At 39.0% G+C, this 23,394-nt stretch overlaps 1 protein-coding gene across 1 annotated transcript in view; it reads left to right on the forward strand.

Moving 5' to 3' along the window:
- tpk1 (thiamin pyrophosphokinase 1) overlaps positions 1-23,394 on the forward strand; it is an 80,295-nt gene that overhangs the window by 30,626 nt on the left and 26,275 nt on the right. Inside the window, exons 5-8 of the mRNA XM_005912062.2 lie at positions 1,634-1,706; positions 5,032-5,127; positions 14,349-14,495; positions 19,648-19,756. Of these exons, the coding sequence (XP_005912124.1) occupies positions 1,634-1,706; positions 5,032-5,127; positions 14,349-14,495; positions 19,648-19,756 (425 nt within the window). The remainder of the gene's footprint in view (positions 1-1,633; positions 1,707-5,031; positions 5,128-14,348; positions 14,496-19,647; positions 19,757-23,394) is intronic.

Below are 23,394 nucleotides of genomic sequence, written 5' to 3' on the forward strand. Positions count from 1 at the left end.
GTGTGTGTGTGTGTGTGTGTGTGTGTGTGTGTACGCGCACATGTATGTGGCAGCAGATTGCAAACATTTCCTGTGTTTGTCTTCCTGTATCTTGTTGGTGTAAATGGGAATCCTGAGGAGGGAGGGAATAATCCTTATGTATCTCTTTCTTCAACCAACTGGAACATCGCTCTCGCCTCTTGCTAGAGGAGCACACGCACACAAACAAACACAAACACGCTACCCAACCAACCATGAAATCGTAATGTCAGACCTGTTAATGCCTCTAGATAGCAGCCACTGTATCCCTGCGTGGTTTTGCCCGATACACATAAACACACACATACACACAAATGAATAAACAGAGAGCTATCTGTTACTCTCCGGCAGGAATCTTCTATTCAGCAGTGGCTGGTTGTTAATTTCTACACTCTGGGGATTGCAGGTTGCCTCAGAAAACAGTTCAATTCGTATGAATGAAATACATATAAAAGTTTACTTTGAGCACGCTCGTATTTCCCCAAAACTCCTGACCAGTTTTATTTGCACTAATCATTTTAATTGCATGCATCAACATGCTATTTCTGCATCCTGTTAGTTCAGAGTTATTGTGCCTGTTTGTGCATTTGTGACATGTATCCACATTTATAAGCGGCTATATAGAAAGTGCTCTTCTTTAACCAAACCATAAACTTTCAAGAATAAAATTGGCAAAAGTAGCTCAGGTTTATTTTCATTCTTTTTACATTTGTTTCATGCATAATAAATGCAGAATAATAAGCTGTCAGCATTAATACAAGTTAGAAGTCGAGGTGATTATTTTTCAAGCTTAATTGAAAGATTTTAAAACGAAGCTTAACTTATGGTTCAATTCATTCATTCAGTGCTTTTTTTGTTGATACTTTCCTTTAAAGATAGAAACTCAACTAGACTTAAATGATTTACAAGGGAAGTTTAGTTGAAAGCAACTATCGTGCAATTTATTTGTGTGCTCTGTCAGATTCCTATCATTAGTCCACATACCTTTCTAAAACATAACTGATGTCAGTTCAGAGCAACATAGTCTTTACTTGATCCTATGCGTCAAAACATCCAATCACACTGTGACCTCTGTTTATTAAAACTGATGCACAGTTCTAATGGAGAATCTACTCATCCCGTGTGCTGGAATATTTCAAGATCTGAACACCATGTACATGATGCTCTGTTTGCTTGCACGTGTGAGAAGGACACCAACTCAGTGATCTGTTTATTAGATGTGACTAATGAGTAATTTGCATCCAATCTGTTGTTGATGCCTTTGCATTTATGCACCTAACTATCACAGTATCAACATGAACTTTTGCTTCTGTATTCTGCCACGTTTGTTTGGGTGTACTTTCCCATCAATCTATGTATATCTTCTGTCAGCCGTGTGTGTGTGTGACAGGGCCAGGTTTGGTGCCACAGAGATTCACCCTGTCAGTTTCCATGTCTCTTCGTCTGTCCCGGCGGCGTCACTCTTCTCCCTCGCTGCACAGATCAAAGAGCTGACACATGCCCCAGTGTCCTTTCTCTTTTCCATCTCTAACTCTCACTTCTTGGCTCTGTCATTCTTGCAATCTTAGCCCGCTGTCTTTTTCACTAACCCCCATCTTTCTGTCCTTATATCCAGCTTTCTCCCCGACTATATCAGTGGGGATTTTGATTCCATTACAGCAGAGGTCAAAGCTTTCTATGCAGACAAGGTAAGTGGAACAAAACTTGCACGCACTCTTATACCTACAGGTGTTCATACAGAAGAAGTAGGATTGTAGGGAGAGTCCATAACACATGTTGTAGCATCTGGATGTACAAAGAAAAAAAGGTAGTTGCTTAGAAATTATAGTGGATTAGTCCAAGAAACAAAGGGTAGCCTAGTTCAACATCTGGAGCAGCTGGTTTGTCTAAAAAGCCTAGTACGGTAATTTGTATATGGTAAATGTTAAACGCATTTTTCTTCTTACTGACCACTCAAATCACCACACCCAGCCATTAACACACAGGGAGACATTCAGCAGTTTATTCTGTATTTTAAGCATTGTATCTGTCACTTCTGAAAAGAGGCTTGTAGAAGTGAAGATAGAAAGAAATTTATCACTCTGTGAAAAAAACTAATGTTCTTAAGAGTAAGAAAAAGAGAAACAAAATCATTTTTCAAGAGTAATGCAAAATTACATAGGCTGTGAAGATGCTCAGCTTAACTACATGATAGTAATCTATTCAGAGAATCTTGAGATCATGCAGGAGACGAGGTCACTGAATGGCTGCGCTTTTGGGCCTGGCATTAGATGTGACAGACGTGATTCTGTAGTGAAAATATCCGATAGGGTTCAGGAACAGCTTCAAAGCCAATTTTCACTGAACACAGTTCGTGCCTGCATCAGATAAACTGAGGCAAAGTGGAAAACCATCCTGTCACCTGGCAAGTCAAAATTTAGAATTCTGCTTGTGCCCCCTGGGCTAAAGAGAGGATCAACCTCCTGGCTTAGTGCACAGCTGAAAGTCTACTCTGTGTGATGATATAGGTGTGCACGACACAGGTGACCTATATTTGAAGGAAAATGTAATCATTTCTATGAGCACTTGCCTCTTAGCATTTATAAATACAAATTTATCTTTGGGTTGAATCTCACACACTCGCATTTACTAAATATTTTCGGAGTCATACATCACATCCCACACAAATGTTTTCAAAATTAACCAGTAGGTGTTCCACACCTCTTGCCCAGTCTCAGTAGCGATAGTCTCCAGTCCCTTCACGACCCTGAATTTGATAACGTTTGGGTCACACAAGCTTGGAGAATGATTTCAGCAATGTCCTGTCTCATGGGAAAAATGTGTATTCCCTGAATGCTTGGAAAGTGACTCTTGGAGATTGTCGACTGTTGCTAGTTGAAATCAGTTGCAAATAGGGTGCTTGTATTTGTTTGGGTTGCTAGCACAATGCCACGGTTAGCTGTAGTCTGCATGGAAAATGCCAACTTGTCTGCAAATACTTAAAAACTTAGCACTGAGCAATAGTGAAACTCGAAGAAATGCAACACAAACGTGAAATAGAGCCCGTTTGCCTTCAGAGTAAATATTAGATCTTTTGAAACATGTTGGTTTCAGCAGTAAGAAAAACAATCTAAACTACCAGTTTGCAGTCTTCACAGTTTCACAACCACCTAGCGAATAGTTGCCAAATATTTGCAGACACATTGGCATCTTTCCAACAGGCTACAGCTGTGGCAATCTGTTACAGACCTAAACAATCACAGGGAGGTTTTTAGTGCAGCACCGTACACCTCTTTGTTATTAATTCCACGTAGTGACAGCAAACAACTTACTCATCATCCAGTCAGGTAATATACATTTTTCCCTAGCAACCGGTGGTTACCAGGGTCACTGACTGGCCTTTGAGCCTGGATGTGTGGGGCTTATCAAGTGATTTCACTGCAACTACCAGCAACCACTCACAACCATTCAGGGGAACACTCAAGTAACCGGTGATTGCAAGGCAGCCAATCAGTCCTAACTGAGGCCTTAGCAGTTAAGAGGATGGATTCTTAGATGGAGGAGCATCTTCTTCACTTTTTCAAATTAATCATTGCTAAAAATCAACACTATATTTTAAAAAGTCTTCATTAATCAGTGATCATGAAATATTATAATACTAATGATAAAAAAATCCATACAAAACTACTAGAAACTGGATAAATGCACAAAAATAACATCTGAAACGGGTTAGCTACACATAAAGATTAAACTTTGGATGAGGATATTGGAAATGGACAAAGCAATCTGCATTTTTTGTAGGTGACTAAGTTTGCAGGTTTAACATAACACGGTCCAGGTACAAGAAAGTGCTTCTCCAGAGTCCCCCTTTGACATTCTTCGTTGTAGCCTTTACTCCCTGTGTACCTCACTGTGCAAGAAATTTGTACATGTAGGCATATTTAGATTCAACTATTCAAGGTCATAAAAATAAAATGCAAATGATTTCATGAAGGGGACTTTCCATTGTTTATAGCAAGCAAAATGTCAACCCACAAGCGCTGTTCAATAAATAATTAATACAGGGCAAGTCAGACATGCATACACACACCCACACCTTAGAGAAAACAAAATACAGTGCCTGTGCGATCTTTGTGCTGTGTCACTTTGATCAGATGCTACTGATGCACACTGTTTACAGTTTGAAATGCAGATTCGGTATCATCACACGTACACACAACACACACATGATTAGGCACCCATCACAGATTATCTGATGTCTTCAGCTGTTTCTCTCTCCTTTTTTCTCTTCTCACGATTTCCCCGGCTCTCTCTGTAGCTATCTGTGATATTAGACCCTTTTCACAAAAATCACACAGGTTGTCTGGAAAAAAAAAGAGAGAAATGCCTTTTTTTGAGGGGGGTGAGAGAAAAACAGTCTGTTATGGTAATGCCTTTGAAGCAGAAATATGGGAAAATGCGAGCTGTTCCTTCAGAGATTTCTGGCAAACGGTGAATAATTCTGCATAAATGGGAGGGAGAAAACAGAAAAGCATCAGCAAGGGAGGGAGGGAGGGAGAGATGGGGGGTGGAGGGTTGGTGGAAGAGGAGGGGAGAAGAGGGAGGATGGATGGGATCAAACAGAGCACAGCGAACAAGTTTGTGATATGACTGCGTGTGTGTGTGTGTGTGTGTGTGTGTCAGTCAGTGAAGTAGCAAAGTCACTGTGTTTTGGAGGAAAGTGACACTGGAGAGAGAGAAAGAGACAGAAGGAAAGTAAGCCGGAGCATGGTTGTTGTAGTTTAGGGCCACTGACTGGAACCTCTACATTATTCAGCAACACAAGCCGAAGACAGCCAGACAACAGTAAAACACTGATTTATACCTCTCTCCATCTCCCTATCGCTTTCAGTTTTTCTGTTATCCCCCTATCCCTTATCTTAGGTATTTGTTACACTATCTATGTTTATGTACATCTGTTGGATTGTGTTTTGTTGCCTGCTTGTTTTTTTGTGATTTTCTTTTTAATATATTGATATTTGTGCGTGTGTGTAGGGGTGCAAGCTGATAGAAACAGCTGACCAGGATCTTACGGACTACACCAAATGTCTTGCAATCATGGTGGAGGAGATTCAGAAGCGACAGCTACAGGTAAATGCCACACAGCTCATATATGGTTCTGACTTACTTCTGATATTTATGGTTTATATTTTAAAGGAATTCTTTGACATTTTGGAAAACACTTTCTTCTGAATTTATCAAAATGACTGTTAAACTCCAGTCCTATAAGACAGCATAAAGTCCTGGATGCAGGTGGCAAAAGCTTATCCAAATATCCCTAATGCCAAGGTCAAAGTCCATGTTGGGCAGATGTATTGGGCAGTATTACGGACATAAAATCCTAATCTGTTGTTTGCACTGATCAGATTAGCAAACTATAGTATTGTTTGGTGATTATTTGGCGATAATTGGGCTTGATAGGTACCCCTGTGCTAAAAATGTTCATATGAGCATAATGCATATGCTTTAGTCCATATTGCTTTATTAAAGTCACATTTCATCTACATATCACTTTCAGAAACAATTGTTTTTTTTATTTCATTTCACTAACAGTTTTTATGACAGTAACTGGCTGCAGATGTAGCACCGGGTAAAAGAAATAAGCAAGGCTCACGTCTCCCTCAGTTTTGTGCCCTTAAGTAAGGCATTCAGTCTTCAGGTACTTAAGATCAGGTGCTCAGAGGTCAGTAGTGTTTTACTGTCGGTTTTCTTGTGGCAAATCCCTGTAGTGAATGCGTGTGGGTGTATGGATATGAAACAATCTCTTTGCCTGAAAAGACCATCCATGCTCACTCAACGTCCCCTGAAGAAATAGCTGCTGAAAAATATCATTGGAATAGCATTACACCTACACAGAAAATGCAAAGTGAGATTTGGCTGTCTTAAAATATGAAATACTTCACTTTTGTTGTGATCTTTTTCAAAGTGTAAAAAGATTTCCCAACAAGCTGATATGCACTACTCTGAAATGAGCTAAACAGGCTGCTCAGCGCCTCATGCCCAGTTTGCTGCTGCAGAGCCAGACACGCAGACAATAACACGATCCAGAGATTCATTCAGTTTCCAGCCTGACTCCCAAAATGCCAACAGAATGTCCATAATGTTAGTAATTTAGTAAACAGCACAGTTTTTAATTTAAAAATGCTAATAGTGATGATTGTTAAGACGAGCACTGTCCTAGAACATTATCTTTTGACGCTGCCTTCCTCTTGACCTTTCTCTGTTTCTTTTTGTCCTTTTAGTAGAATTTTTAACAGCCTAATAAGTGTTGCTCCAATCACACACTAGCGTCCCAATCACTTCACATTGCTAAGCTACAGAAACCCATTCATCTCATATTCACATGTTGCCACATTTTTACTCTGTTGCTCACTGCCAGGCTTTAAGAGGAGCTATACTTTTGTCCTTCCTTTCCGTGGGCTCTTTTTTTTCTCCCCCAGCTAATATGTAATCTGCCTTTGAACCGGCACACACTGTTTGTCTGTCTGTTTGCCTGCAAGAGATAGGAGCCTGGCAATCAGTTTTTGGCTCCCTGTAAGAGTTGCTGGTGATGACTTTTTCTGTTTGTTTCCCAAGGCTTTTCCATCTTTCTTTACCCACTATAACTCTTACTTGACCTTTTGTTCTTTTCAGCACTTAGAATAGGCATGGGTTATATAAAATACTTTTTTATGGTAGTTTTATACGTATTCTTTTGTTTTCAGATTCACTGATTTTCATTTAATGAATTATATATGTAGATGAAGTAATAACATATGCAGATTACTGGGCATTGTGATGTTTGGGCTTTGAAGAGTCGCCCTATCAGCCCCCGTATGTTTTTCCTCCATACAGCTTAGCACTCAATTGATCTCATATTGTGTTGGTTGAAATCCTCCCTAAAAAAATGTTACCATGGGATTATGCTGGGTAGATTAGTGTTTGTTTACATACATATATATATATTTATATATGTGTAGTTATGTTTGTGTGTTAGTGCTTTGAAAAGTGTGTATCTCTGTGAATGTGTTTGTGGGCAGCTAGTTCTTCTGTGTGTGAATTCAGTTGCTGTTTACATGTGTTTTCCTCTCTAAGAAGCGCACATGTGTATGTGTGTCCCCAAGTCTGATAGGTCTGCTGGTCTGTTTATCCTCTCACAGCTCTGTTTAGTTAGCTCATTTCTTCTCAATCCCCCATTTTTACTTTCTTTAGTCTTTCTTTGGTTGTTATCCTTAATAAATGGAAGTGGGGTTTTTTTTTGTGTTTGTTTCTTTTTTTGCTTACTCCTCGTCTCCTAGCCAACCAGTAAAGAGAAGTGACCAAATGTATAAAATCAGCTTGTGAAGTTTTCTTCATTGAGCCATGAGAGTTTCCTTGCTCCGCTTACTGGTTTGTTTTTAGTAAACAAACATGAAATATGAACAAATAAAAATTCATACAGTTGTGTAGTCTTTGATATGCGTAGCTGCCAGAACAGAAGTGATGATGGAAAGCGAAGATTGAGCAAGCCGGTGTGTCATTGGACGTTGAAACACAATACAGTGTTTTGTTTTGTTTCTTTCATCCTCTTCTCATTGTTCTGCATTCTTTTTTCAGTATTTGTTATTTTTTTAAGATTCCGTGTCCTGTATTTTTGTCACAGTGTCAAGAATTTAGAACTAACCCTGATTTTGTCAGAGCACTCTTGTACATAACAATTATAAAGGCATGTGTTCTTACTAAGCTATAATACGGGTATGGAGGACATCACAGATGAATTTGGGGCTTTACTGTTGCAGGTAAGAGGTCACACTTAAATAAGAAAATACATAAGTGTTCTGTGGATTTATTATTGAATAATAATTTGCACTAAAAGTGACAGGTGGTAATGACAGATTGTCTCACATCTCCAAATCCCCTTAATTTGTCCTGCAGACCTCCACTGTTGTTCAAAAACACACGTGCTCTTTGGCCACCTTGTCAGATACACCTAATTACACATTGCAGAAACTCTATGCATTTAGGTAAAGACTGAAGTTGCTGAAGTTGAAACCGAGCATCAGAATGGGGAGGAAACAGGCTGGTCTGCGTATTTCATAGAAACTGCTGATCTACTGGGATTTTGCAGAGAATAGGGTGAAAGAGAGAAAATATCCAGTGAGCAGCAGTTCTCTGAGTGAAAATGCCTTATTGATGCCAGAGGTCAGAGGAGAATATCCAGACTGCTAGAAGTTGATATTAAGGCAACAGTAACTCAAATAACCACTTTCTAAAAGATGTGCAGAAGCACATCTACGAATGCAAAACACATCTAACTTTGAAGGAAATCAGCTACAACAGCAGGTACCATTCTAAAACCCTGAATTAAGGCAGTTCTACAGGCAAAAGCGGGCCTAACCCGGTACTAGCAAGGTATACCTTGGTCATTGAGTGTAGATGATCCACTCTGACACACAGGTTGACACGGGCGTAGTGCTATAAAACATTAAATGTGTAGGCTATTGTTATGTAGATAAAAACAGCCCTTTTTTGACTCTGGTTTGAGTAATGGTTGCTAAAAGCTAACTTGCTCAGCAGTTTCATTCTTGCGATATGTTAACACAAAGAAAAATCACAGAGTAACAATATCTGTATCATGTTAAGAGTGGAGTTTGTTTACCAAGTGTTGTTAACAGTTAGGTGATGTCTCTGCATGTGGGGGCGTCTGCCAGATGTTGAAATAACCTCAATCTCAGCACTTTGTTTTGTTTTAACTGCAACTCCTGAGGGAGAAAGTCAGTTATGACATATTTGGTTTGGCAATTTGTGCTCCCGTTATGAACTAAAGCACAAGTTATGGCTTAGTTCCTTTAAGTGATGAAGAACATTGAATACACTGAAGTAGTAGTGCACTGTTGTCAAGTAAACAAGGTAATAAAAAAGGCCTTTTTGGCTGACAAAGGCACACTGCAGTAGTTTTCTGCAGTGTAATTACAAATGGGCAAAGCATGCACGCACATAGGGCTGTGCAATATGACCAAAATCTCATATCCCGATATAAAACATCTATCGTCCCGATAACGATATAAATCACAAAAATGTAACATTTTCTGTAAATTCCTGTCAGCTCGACTTGCGTGAAGTGTTTCCAGCTGCGCGTCATGTAGCTGGAGTCGAGTGTTTTAACCGATGCATGAAACGATACATTTTTAGACATAAGTTGTAAAGGCCGCCGTTTTCTTTGTGAGTATTTATTACACGGCGTGCTGCGGGGAAAAGCCTGTTCTAACGTTTGAGTCTAAGGTTTATTTTTTAGCACCTGGCGGCTCTTTTTTGCTTCTCATCCGTAAACACTCTGCATACTCTTTCACGTGATTCAGTTTATTTTGAAAAGTCTCAACAGGATCTTGATTGATTGATCATACTTTATTCATCCCAAGGGAAATTGGGTTAAGGCTGCCAGCCGTGCCAGCGCCATCTTACCCTTCCGACCATACATACATTACACAAACATCACATGGGGAAGACAGGTCAGAGGGGTATAACATGGAAAATGCACAACATGAGGAAAGATAAGGAGAAAAAAATAACTCCCCCCAGACTGAGCTCCAACAGGGAGATCAGTTTGATCTCCCTGTTGGAGCAAAAAACAGTTTGAGAAAAAACACCTCTGCACATAGCACATGAAAAAACTCTTAATGCACCAAAGAAACACATGACAAGCAACAGGGATGGGTAAAGGGTGAGAGACAGCCAGTGTAGACAGTGCATCCACCCCTGCAGCATAAGCGCTGGTCTCCTTGATCTATCGGAGGGGAATAAGCGTCGAAGGCGTTTGGAGGGGGAGGGGGGATGAGTGTATATCTGCATGTGTATATATGTTTGTGTGTGTGTGTGTGTGTGTGTATGTATGTATCCATCTTGAGCTTTATTGTGAAAGGTTTATGTGGAAAATAAACAAGCGGACACGCGATGGTTTTACCATCATTGTTGCTAACGACAAGGCATAAAAACAGGCGCTTGTCCGTCCGTAGTGTGGTTATATTAAATATAAGAGAAAGAGTGAACTTCAAGAAATTAATATAGCCACTACAGTGACCATCAAAACAATGAAAAAATATTGCCGTAAACAGTTTATTTTGCGACACCACAAAACAAACGATAGCGTAAAATGAAACGATAGACGTTTTTATATCGTCATCCGTTATGTCGTTATATCGAACAGCCCTACACGCACATATAAAAAATAAGCCTATAATCGTATCTACAGTATTTACACAAATGCACATTTTTAGTAGCTGTGCTTCTGTACGCTACCACAGTGGATTTGACAAAAAAAAAACCCAAAGATGTCATTGAAGTTATGACTCTCGGCTTTAATTTTATACATACTACCCCAATTTTAAAGACGTATGTTCTGCTTGGCCTTTACTGCAGCTACCTTCATTTGTTACTTGTTTGTGTGTCTTTGTTGCATTCAGTTGTGTATTTTATAATTGAAAAGCATGCTGCATTGGGTGGAACATTTATCAGCTCTTCAATGGCCAAGTCAGTCAATCTAGTTTCTTTTCTTTGAGCAACTCTTGGGTTGCTTTTGCAGTATGCTTTGGGTCATTATCCATCTGATCAGAGATTTCTATCAAAAGTCTGCTAGTTCTATCAATAGTTGTGTCATCAGGAAAAATAAGTGACCTGGTTTAATTGTTCTCATTTGCTTTAGTTGTCTCCCTTGGTCTTTCAAACCTCTTGGTGCTGCTGAGATGACCATTGCATTTCTTTTTTCCTAAGAATGTAACAGATTGTTGATTTGGCCATTGTTGTGGCCACATCATGTGTTTGCAATATCTCTGATGGGTTTATTTAGGTTTTTCAAGCTAATGATGACCTTTAATTACATCAATTGGACTTCATATTGAAAGTTCCAGCAAACTGCTACCATATGCAAATTCAACACTTAGAATCAGCTCCAGATCTTTTATCTGCTTAATTTGTTTTTAAGGGAACAGACCTCATGTGTATATGAAACTGTTTGCCAGTCAGTTGTCCGATTACTTTTGAGCTTCTGAAAATGAGTGATTATGCCTATGTATAAAAATGGTCGTGATTCTTAAACAGTTAATGTTATACTTTTGTAAACACTTTAGGCTAAAGCTGAAAGTGTGCATGTTGGCCTGTTATGATGTTTAATTTAAAATCCATTTTGGTGGTGTACAAAAATATATAAGAATATATACAAAATTGTTTCAAGTTGTTCTCAACTTAAGTAACCACTTCACTCTCTCAGCTCTCCTGCACTCCCTGCCCAGCTTTACTGCTTGACACATATGCACACTTATACAAGGCCTTCAGAAAAAATGGTTATGTATGTATGGAGCCTGAGAAATTAAGCATTCTACTTTGAGGAATATCATCTAAAAGTAGCATAGATTTCAAATGTCCCAATTTGTGCAGCATTAGTTGCTTTAGCAACTTCAGCCCAGGAGCAAACTTTCTGATGCAAGAAGGAGTCTCCAAGAACATGAAAAATGTATCACAGGATCTGCAGGTACATTAATTCCTGCAAAGTTGGTCTCAAATGTGCGTGTTTCTGCAACTGGGAAAAGACTATAAAAAAATTAACCTGCATTTATAAAAATTATATTAGAAAAAATAAAATGGTTAGGAAATTAAAACAAAGCCAAAGAGCTTTGAAATAATAACCTGTGGATAGATCAATCCAAGCTATAATGGCAGTTGATACTTGGGCACAAACCAAAGGCAGCCTTTTAGGATAATTTCATGGCAGTTGGGACACATGGTGGTGGAAATGCTGTAGTTTGGGCTTGTTTCACCGCCTCAGGGACTGGTCTTTGATCATCTATGAATTCTGCTTCATATCCAAAACTACTTGAAGATAATAGGCCATCTGTCTCCATGCTGAAGTTGAACAAGAAGTGGATAGGATAATGATTCTAAGCACACTTTCATATCCGCTAAGGAATAGTTTGAAAAGAAAAAAAGAAAGAAGGGTTATGGAACAGCCTAGTTAAAGCCCGAATTTGAATTGAAAATAAATATTGCAGGGAATATAAGGGACAGCTGAAGCTGAAAGCCGACAGCTCGCTGATTCTAATGTTTCAGCGGGTCAGCGCTTCGTGTTTATGCCCTTTTTGTGCTTATTCTGAAGCTGCAGGTTTTATCTCTCTCCAAACAATATTGAATGAACCAGCAGCAAAAGAAGATCCAAAATTCGCTTCACATAAACATCGTCATGAATTCCCTCAATGAATTCACTTTTGCTCTTTTGCTTCCACCATGATAAAATCACATTTCATGCAGAGGTAGCTGTCTCTCTCTCTGTACTTCAAGAACAGTTTCCCGTCTAAAAATCTGTTTTCTGGATTATTCGCTTGCTTATTACACACAAGTTGTTTACAGCGCTGTCGACCGCTGTGCTTTTTCCTTTTACTTGCTTCCGAAAAGAAAGCCTCATTTCTGCTGTTCAATAGGCTACTGAACAAATGTAAACTTTTTAAAATTATGCAAACTTGCAAAACGCTTAGCTGTGTCTCTAATAAAACCGCTGTAACTTTGCTCTGCTTCACTTCAGCAGCATAATGTTCATATGTTGATTAATGGTTTTCTTTCGTTTTTGATCTACTGCAGAATATTTTTTATAAAATCCCAGGCCAAGAAAGTTTCCTTCATGTTTTTCTGTGTTTTATCCTCAGTTACTTTGACACAAAGGCATCTGCTGTGATGCTTACACCTTTGATAAAGTCTCGAAAGTCTCAGCTTTCTTTTTATAGAAATAAAAATATGGAAATGCACTGATACGTGATCAGAATTATAATATTTCTGACTGTCTGAGGCTAAATTTACCAGATTCAAATCGAATAGAATCGGATTGAATCAAATCGTGGATCAAATCGATTCTAGAAATCAGTGACGATACCCAGCCCTACATTTAAGGCGACCATTAATCATCTTGAAGCTGAACATATTTTGTATGGAAAAGTGGCCAAATATTTCAACATGACTTTGCCTGACACTGGTGGACAGTTATGCAACTGTGTATATATATATATATAGTTTTCTCTTGTTAAACAAATGTGCTTAATGTACCTTGTTAAGGCTAAAGGTGTGAAGTGTTTGCTTGTTCGAAGGTGTTGAAAAGTTTTCTTTTCACTTCACTGTAAATTCTTAAAGTCAGAAATTGTTAAACAGAGAAATAACCTTTACATTATTCGGTTTTGGATGTCACAAATGTTCTGCAGCCCAAGCTATCCACTGGTGGTGAAAAATGAAAATAGTAATAGCTCGTATTACCTAGTATTTCTATGCTGTATGTGGCTGAAGTGCAAACATCAAAGAGTGTATGATTGATGGTTCATTGGAACATTTTTCATGTTGGTGTGACGGTCAGTCAGGATGTGACAGCGCCTTTGCCCCTTAGACTGTCTGATGTTAAGGCTGGCAGCACTGGTGCTTGACTGCTTGGAGACTTTGTATGAGGATATAGCTGCTCAGAGCCGTATAGGTTGTTCTATAGCAAAGTCCTGCCCCAAAGTTAAGAAAAACCTTTTTTGAAGTTACTTTGAAATTCCAGGAAATAGCAATTTATTTGCTTTTAACAAGTTCCTGATAATAATTTTGTCCACCTTTGGTTTAATTCTTCACATTTCTACACAGATAGTGCAGCTCAGTTGTTTTTTTTTAATCTGTTCTCCAACTTATTTCTTTTTCTGAGTTCCCTGGTGTTTGTTTCTCTGCCAAAATGAAAGCCTTGTTGTTCTCTTTATTGTTTGTGTGTCTGTCTATCAGTAGAATTATATAAAGCCAAGATAGGGCACTGGCCTTGTTAAAGTGTTTTGCTCTCCAAATGCCCTTCTTTTGTTTCTTTGACTTAGCGTATACTGCTAGAAAAATTTAATGGCATTTGTTGGGAAAGTAGAATGTGTGTAGAACCAGAGGGAAGGCGAGTCCTTCCAGTTTTCTTTCTTGTTCCCATAGTTCATTCTTGAAAATAGCTGGGTATTACTCATTTTACTAAGAAGTTCTTTGAAATGTGTTGGTTAGCAGACAAATTACAGTCATTCTAACTAACCTGATAATTTGTACAAGTCCTCCATTTACAAACCCCTAAATTTCATAATATTTTCATGATTCATATCTTTTCCCCAAATCACATAGCATCAGTCAGGAAGTGTGATTTATTTTGATCAAAATGCATGCACTGTAGTTGTTTTTAATCATATTTTGTTTTCTACAGCTACATCTGTCGTTTTGCTGATGGCATGTTAATTGAAGCAAAGAAAACACTAACATAATGCCACAGATTGCTTTATCAAACACTAACATTTTTCAGTTTTCTTAACCTCTCGTCGCTCTTCCAGGTGGATACAATAGTGACACTGGGTGGTCTGGCGGGCAGATTTGACCAGGCCATGGCATCTGTGGAAACTCTCTACCACGCTCTGTCAATGACACAACTCCCACTGTTGATCATACAGGGAAAAAGCTTGGCATATCTACTCAGACCTGTGAGTATATACAAACCCACAAAACACCCACAATGCGTTTAGGTATTGTAGGTAAATAAAGTTACCGGTCCAGCTACTTGCCCTTAACATCCACATGCTAATGTAAAATTTCCCCTCCACTTTTTCTATTTTTTTTCTTTCTTTTTTTTTGCATTTTTGAGCTACAAAGCACATTTTCCTTTCATTTTTCATAAAGCTGAAGGATGGACTCTAGCTTTTCTTAAGCTGCATTATAAACACTACACACACAAGGAGACCTCTAGTATTTTACCCACACTATGCTAGCAGGGGAGCACAATGTCTCCCAGTTCTTCTAATCACCCCTCGCCCAGCCCTTCATTTTCTGTTCTTTCTCAAAAAAGTTCTTTTCCTTGGTCTGCTTCCACCTTGATTGGAGTGTTGAACACTTTGTTTCTTTGTTAAGTAATCACTTCAAGAGAACACACACACACACACACACACACACTTCTCTGCTCTTATGGTGCCCCAATTTGCTGTTGTGAATGAGAGTGAGCGAATCTCTTTTGATGCTCCTAAATTGTTTTCCCTCAATGCTAACCACTTTCTCACACTCTTCTCACGTGATTGAGTTTACAAGTAGGCTGAATGACCGCCATTTGGGACATGTGTTAGCCCCCTCCCCCACTCTCTCCATAGTCCCCAGTGTTGTTTATTTGAGAGGTCCTCGGGACAAACAACTAACAGTCACTCACTTCCTGATGACACCTTGTAACACCTTAAGTAAACCTCTCTCTCATACACACTCTCCCTACTTCTTGTCATTATTCCAAAGGCGTGTTGTCATTTGCTGCTTCATACCTCGACACCTCCAATTAATCTTACTTCAGTGAAGGTAAATTAAGCTCGTTTGTCAACGCAGCTCCAATTCGCCAGCGACTGATGAACGCAGACGCCTGTACATGAAGGTGAACGCAACCTTCGAAAAGCCCAGTGCTATTTGTTCAAGTTACATCTGTAATTGAAGTGTTTACAACTTTTGCCAAATATCCTCACCACACATATTTCGTGCAATCGCAGGTTCGTTAAGTGCTTCGTTTCAGCGTTTGGCACAATCAGCACATACGGAGTTCACGTTTTGTATGCAAGCTACACACCAAAAACAAATGATGACCAGAACTAAATTACATTTTTTTCTGTTTCACAAATTTGGGGATTATGTCACCAGAGCCAGCGCATACCATTCAAGCTGCTCATAACTGCAGTATCCCATTAAACGTGCACACTGTATGAAATGTATGAGGCATGCCTCTTCGTCTTGATTAAATCAGTGTATATCTGTGACTCAGGGATGAACTGATTTAATCAGGGTTGTGTCTGTTTGTTTTACTTTTTGTCTCCCAAATGAAGTGTCAAAGTTTTATTATGCTGTCTTTGGGAAATGTGCACAAGTCATGTGGTTTCTATAGCTGGCTCAGGGTGTCGCATAATTATGGTGTCTTTTATTAAGTTATGGATAGGGACACTGTGAGGGCTGCTTACAAGCTTGTGATTCTGTGTCCCTAAACACTAAGAGGATGTTTTAATCAGTCTAGGTCCCAATGTAGAGCTAAATTTACTCAGTTTCCATCTTTAAAAAAAAAGAGGAAAGTTGCATTGACTGCGTCTGCTTTATTTGTTTTTCTCTTAGTATCTGCTTTATTGAATCTCAGTTGGAGGACCAACCAGAGCCACATTTACTCAAATTAGCATCCCAGCCTATGAAGATGCTTGAGAAATCTGGCTCTCTGTGTTGTGGGACATTCAATGCACAACACTGTGTCAGCCAAATTCATGCTATAAATCATTCTAGCTTCTAGCACACACACTCGAGGTCAGAACTACAGGCCTGTTTACCTGATGCCCTTTCAAGGAGTGAAACTTGTCAGTGCAGTAGCTGATTTAAATGATAAAGTGTGATACCTGAGGTAACTTGTCTACCTTCTGTGCCAGAGCAAGTTCTGTACTGATATTAATAATTTAGTTTAATAAATATGAGACAGAAAATGGCTTCAAATGTTCATTGAAGTAATGCAGGGAGGGTAAGAAAGGTCCTTAAATAAATCTAATAGTATTCTTATTACTAATTTTCCCTCATGAGCATTTTCCTTCTGCTTCAACAGCTTTGTAATTTCCTGACCTCATACATCTGTAGAGTAGCTAACAAGTGGGAGGTGGGAGACTGCAAAGAAAACAGGCATCAAATATCTGCCAATCAGCTGTTAAATCTCAGAGCTAATGTGCAGACACAATTGAGTAATACTTAAAATAGTAAATTATTTTAATTGATGACTTTACCCAGTCATTAGATGTACTCACCAGCCGCTTTCTTAAGTCTACCTGCTCAACTCCTTGTTTAACGCATATATCTAATTAGCAAATGGCATGGCAGGAACTCCATGCATTTAAGGATGCAGACATGGTCATGACAACCTGCTGAAATTCAAGCCAAGCATTAGAAACGGAAAGAAAGGTGATTTAAGTATTTCAGAGACTGTTGATCTACTGGGATTTTCCCACACAACCACTACAAAGAACGGTCCAAAAAAAGAGAAGGAAAAAAAATATCCACTGAGCAGCAGTTCTCTAGATGAATGTCTTGTTGATGCCAGAGGTCAGAGCAGAATGGCCACGCTGCTTTAAGCTGATAGGAAGGCAGCAGTATCGTAAATAACCACTTGTTTCAACCAAAGTACTGAATACAGAAGATGATTTCTGAACATGCAGCATGTTGAACATTGAAGCAGATGGTCTACAGCAGCAGAAGAACATACTGGGTGCCACTGCTGTTAGGTAGGAATAGAAAACTGAGGCGTAGACTCACCGAAATTGAACAATAGATGATGTGAAACACATTGACTACAATGAAGATTTTTTTTTCTTCTGTGATGTGGCATAAAGAACATGGACGCATGGATCCATCCCACCTTCTACTGAGGGTTTGCACAGATAGCCATGATCTGATGGCTGCTTCCAGCAGGGTAACAGACCACATTGTCAAATCATCTCAAACTGGTTTCTTGAACATGACGATGACACTCAGAAGGCTTCTGCAGTCACTTTTGGATGTGGCGGAATTGCAGATTCATATGGATGTGCAGCTCACAAATTTGCAGCTGCTGTGTGATGCTGTCATGTCAATATAGACCAAAATCTCTGACTAGTGTTTCCAGCATGTTGTTGAATATATTCCTTGAAGAATTAAGGCTGTTCTGAAGGTGTAAGGGGATCCAACCTGGTACCAGCAAGTAAAGTCTAAAGTAAAAAAAAAAAAAATAGGCCATGTTGTTATACCAAAAAATAAAAATTATTTTATTTGAAGCAGAGATGTTGGTCGGAATTAGAAAACAAATTAGTAAGTATTTTGGTCAAAAAATCTATCTTGTAGTTTGTACAGAACGTCACAGTTTCTGTGTACTGCGTGGAAAGCTTCTCTTTCTTTTCATGAAATTCAAGCAGCATCAGAAAATATGCACCATCTGATTTAAAAAAGCACCATGCAAAATTACAGTACCATTATACACGGCCGACCACTGTGTTTATCTTTATTGAATTATGTGAAAATTACACCAGGCTGCTAAAAAGTAAGCTCAATCAATACCACACAATTCAGCCTGAGTAAACAATACAAGCGTTGTACCTACATGGTTTTTACATGCTTTTGTTGAGTGTTAATTATATATATTTAATACATTGGAATAAGAATGCCCTTACATAGTAGTTAAGTCACAAGTAACTTAACTTTAAAAATTAAGCTTGCCCCCTGACAGAGTTTGACTCCATGTTGTCTGTTTGTATCTTCACAAACAGAAAGGGCTACATTCTTATTCTACGTCAAGCCTCTCCTCTATATGTGTGTGCGTGCTCATGTGCAAGTGCACATGCGTTTGCCTTGCTTTGATTTATTTACTGTGTCACTTTGACACGTTTACACAAAGATACTGTGTTTAAGTATAGAAAACATCCTCGGGGTTGTTTCCTAAACACCAAAAGCTCCAAAGCTCAGAATTTCCCCATCATTCCTTCCCTCTGGCTCTGCAACTCCAGGAAGCCAAGCAAAGAAAACTTTAAACACGTCAAAAGAAGGATTTCAAACTCTTAATTGAATATCATGCTGTCTTTGCCTGCGTGATACTTCTATCTTTTAGACGACTGGTGCAAGCTGTAGCTGTCAACACTTTTTGTGTTGGCATTAAACATACCAACTCAAGTGTTACGAGTGGATGGTGAATTCAACGTACACGGCAACGGTAGCCCCGAAACGTATCGCGTTGATGGCACGTAATTGCTCACTCTGAGGCTTGTTATACTTTCCTGCAGCCACAGAATTGTTTATCAAATATGTATCTGTGTGCTAGAATGAAACTAGGGTATTTCTTTTTATATTTGGTGTACACCGTGGATGTGAGAAACTTTGTCTTGACCTTTTGTGTCCCAGCACCAGGCTTTAATATAACCAGTGCACTGAGACCAAAGTCATTATTTAGCCTGAAAACTTGGAAACTAGCTTGCACCTACACTGTGCGACTCCCTTGCTTTTTTTGTCACCCAGCCCGAGTTTTTCAAAGGGATACTGTGACATTTCAGAATTTTGTTTATGTTCGTTGGCTTTGTAAAGCGCTACATGAAATGTCACCGTGGCTCAGAAAAATTTCTTTATCCATCTTTTAGACACAATTAGGAAATAGAAAATTTACATTAGATTCTCTGCTTTCAAAGGCATTAAGATACATTACAGCAGAAAGAACCTTTTTTTCTTGCTTCAAGTGAGGTATCTGTAGCTCTGTAATTATTTTTGACTTTAAAGTTGCTTGTGAGTACAGTTATAGGTGTGATTAACAAAACTGTCGTGCCCCCCTGCAATGCAAAGAAAAGAAGATTATAATTCAAAATGGCTAGGTCTCCCTCTTTTTTTTTTTTTTTTCTCCTCTAGAGTAAGAACCAACAATTGGTCACAGCTTTGACAAGAGCAATAATTTATTTTAATGAGCCTTGGTGAAGAAGTTTCTCTGTTGGGGCTCAAAATCTTTAAGAAGTCTTTCTCCAAATTTAATTTCCGCTTTCATGTTTGTTTGTCTCAGTGATTTTGCACACGCACACACACAGAGTCACATAGACACTAATTCATGTTCACACTAATGCTGTGTGCCATCAGGGCAGCCACAGACTGGAGGTGAATACAGGTCTGGAGGGGGACTGGTGCAGCCTGATTCCAGTAGGTGGACCCTGCCAGACACTCACCACTGGGCTCAAATGGAACCTGAGTGAGTCCCTTGTTGTCTATTTTTTTTTTTTTATTATTTTGATGATTATTATTATAATTGCTGGCATTTGAATAGCAATCAGTCTTCCACTTTTATTGCTGCCAAACTTTTAGGGCTCCGTACAATCTACAGTATGTTTGTATAATGTGTTTTATTATTAAATGAGAATACAAACTTAATTTATTTATTGCTTGCAGAGAATTTAAATTTAATTTGAAGTTTGAAATGTTAAGTGCAGTTGTGTTTATGTAGAGCCAATTCGCTACAAAACCATCCCCATGACTTCCATATAAGGCACTTTTCATCATACACACTATGAAGTACAGATGCTTAATTTGCTTCAGTCAAATCAAGCTGTGGTTTTAACTACTTTTAAGTGTTACACGTATGTTCTAATATGTGACAGAGAGCCTTTTATATTCTTAAATATTTTGTTGAAATCCAATCAGACACTCATCTGAGGACCCATGTGGTCTTACCCCACTCCAACTCTTTTGGCCAGCTGTGTACTTAATGAGTTGGCACAGAACAAACAGCCACCCGTAGGAGGGAAACCTGAACCTTCTGTCAGCGGGGTTGCGTAATATGTCTGCAACTCGGTTGATGTCCACTCTCGTTGTTTCCGTGTCCATGTGTATGTTTCTGGGAGTCTATACACTCGAGTGAGCAGGCGCATGTGTCTCCACTTGTTTTAAAATGTCCCTGTGTTTGAATATGCGAGCGTGAATGCGGACCGTGTGTAAACTTGTTGTTTGTTTGCACGTGTGTGCATGTGTGTGCGCGGGTTTTTTTTTAATCAGCTACTGTGTGTTGTATATTTACTCAGCACACCTGTGAGATGGCCTTCTGAATGGTAATGAGAGGGACTTTAAACATGAGAGTATGCAGATTAGCCAGTGATAACAAGATGCATAATTAACAACATGCATATTTAGAAGGATAGAAGTAATGATTTCCCTGTGGGGTCGGAAGGAAGGACCTGAATATGAAACAAAAAATTATGGGGTTTTTTCCCCGTCCTCACATGTTTTCCTTTTGCATGTATGAGTTTTCATATAGCAACAGTCAGCGTTGGGGAAGCTACTTTGAAATCATAGCTTTGGAACCTTCCAATTACTTCACTTGAAGACACTGAACTTCAGCAAAGCTACTCTAGGGAGATGTCTGCTTTGGTTATCTAAAGCTACTTGGAAAAAGTAGTTCAAACTGTTTTGTAAAGAAATAAATACTCTTTGCAGTAGAGACTATATTTACTCTTGGTTAGTAAAAATGGATGTGATTAAGCGTGGATATCTTTTTCAGGCTTAGATCAGGGATCTTGATCTTTGATGACATTGGGGATGTATGCTTGTTCTTTTCTGGGTGGCTGTAGCTCAGAAGCTAGAGCTGGCCATCTACTGATTGGAAGTTTTGTGATTCGGTCCCTTGCAGTTCCAGTCTGCACGCCCAAGTATCTTTGGGCAAGATACTGAACCCCAAGTCGCTCCTGATGTGTTCATTGGAGTGTTAATGTGTGTGAATGTTAGATAGAAAGCATTTTGGCATAGAGTGCTTGTATGAATATGTTTGAATGGGTGAATGAAGCTCATAGTGTAGAGGACTTGTACTACTTGAATAACTGCTGTATGGAAATGTGAATGCAGCTAAATGCTGCTTCTTAACACTGGCAACAGTGAGTCTTATATTACCCTTTTCTTTCAGTTTGTGTGTTTGTATTTTCTGTATAAATTTCTGCACAATTTTCATTGCAACTTGCTCGGGGAAGTCCAAGCCACCACATTGCCAGCCTCTGGTGACACTATGACTCTTTAGAAGTCCATTGAAATGATACTCCACACTTTGGTTCAAAGCATTTCTATGATGAAAAATATATGATCATTCAATAAAGACAGAGTTTTAGGCTGTCAGCCACTGCAGCTTTGCTGGCCCAAAAGAGACTCTTTTTTTCTTTGCATCCAGGGGTTATTTTTTCTGTTTCTTTAAAGAATCCAATTGTTATCAATGTTATGTTGTAGAGAGAAACATTTGAATAACCATCCAATTATTCGGCAAACATATTTCTGGTTATTGTACTCCATGGCAAGGAACGGATTGAGCCGAAATACCCTTGGCCCAAATTAATACGATCGCATGCTAGTTTATCAATAATTGGTATTGTTCTGATGTCAGATAAGACACAGTACATGTGCAACCTCATATAATTGGGGGGCAGATATCTTGAAACACCAAGAAAATACATGAGTAGATACCAGACAGGGTTAAGAAAGAAGCTGTACTTCTGTTGTTTTCCTCAGCTGACCCTTTAAGATACAAAGGTCAGCTGACACCAGACTGTCAACAGTGGAACTTAGGAGCACATGGGTCAGTGCCCCATGGTACAAGCAGGAGGGAGATACTGATGGCAGCAAAGTCAGCATCTGAAGGTCATGTAGAAGCGTTGTGTTTTGAGATTTCTGCAGGCAGTTTGCAGATAATCAGTGATCAACCTATAGCTTATCAGCTTACCCACACTTATTCAGGCATTTTAAAGGAAAGTAAAAAGTAGTGGTTAGTAAATGTTGATGAGGTGCTTGTCTGCAGACTTCAAACTATCATACGGAGTAAGTTCCATTGAGAAAACATACGCTATATGGACAAAAAGTCTCAATGCCGTAAGCATTTAAAATCGTGTACCTAGCCATGCAAGTCTGCCTTTTACAAACATTTGTAAAAGAATTGGTCTTACTGTAATAAGATCCATGTTCCAGCAAGTCAGTTTGTGGAATTTCTTTCCCTCCAGGTACTCCAGCATCCAGCATCTACTATTGCAAAGTGGAAACATTACATACCAATGGCACTGTTGAGACACACACTCCATAAAAACGTCCTCTGACATTAACATCAGCAGAAAAGTGCACACAGGGAGCTTCGTGGCATGGGTAGTGCTGGTGGCCCACTTTCATTTTATGTAATTTCTTGCTATAATTTGACATTTTGTACACTGAATTGATTTTCCGCATATTTAAAATAGAATATTTTTACACTGATCATATCATATATACACTGAAGGGTAAGATGGTGCTGGCACAGCTGGCAGCCTTAACCCAATTTCCCTCGGGATGAATAAAGTATTATCAATCAATCAATCAATCAATCAATAAGGCAGACTTTTACTATAGATGTCTGAGAACTTAAAACTAGTATTACCACTTTGCAGTTGTATGCCTCTATGACCAAATTCTCATCATTTCTATCTTGGGTTTAAGAGGACTCTTTATTTTGTTTTGTTTTTGAGAAATTTGATAAAATTCCCATTTTTTTCAACCGTTACTGAGATATCATGTTCACAAGATTGGAATGGAGGGAACCTGAAAATATAATAATTTCAGCCATGACTGTGGTCAGCACGGAAGAGTAAAAATGCTCATTTCGAGCTTACCGTATAAATTTTATACATGTCCATTTATTCAGCTTTTCATAGTGTAGCTTTTGAAGTGTGGAATGGCAGAAGATTAACTGTGTCCTCTGAGGCAGTTAATGTCTTTTGCCACTGTTGTGATATAAACTTTTAGTCCCATCAACTAGAAGTTCAATAGAAAGAGTTTGAATGCACAAGCTTTCTATAAAGTTTCTCTGAGCCTGTTGCACAAGGAGGGGAA

Source organism: Haplochromis burtoni, unplaced genomic scaffold, assembly GCF_018398535.1.
Source record: "Haplochromis burtoni strain Fernald_Lab_line unplaced genomic scaffold, NCSU_Asbu1 Contig_1, whole genome shotgun sequence".
NCBI lineage: Eukaryota > Metazoa > Chordata > Actinopteri > Cichliformes > Cichlidae > Haplochromis > Haplochromis burtoni.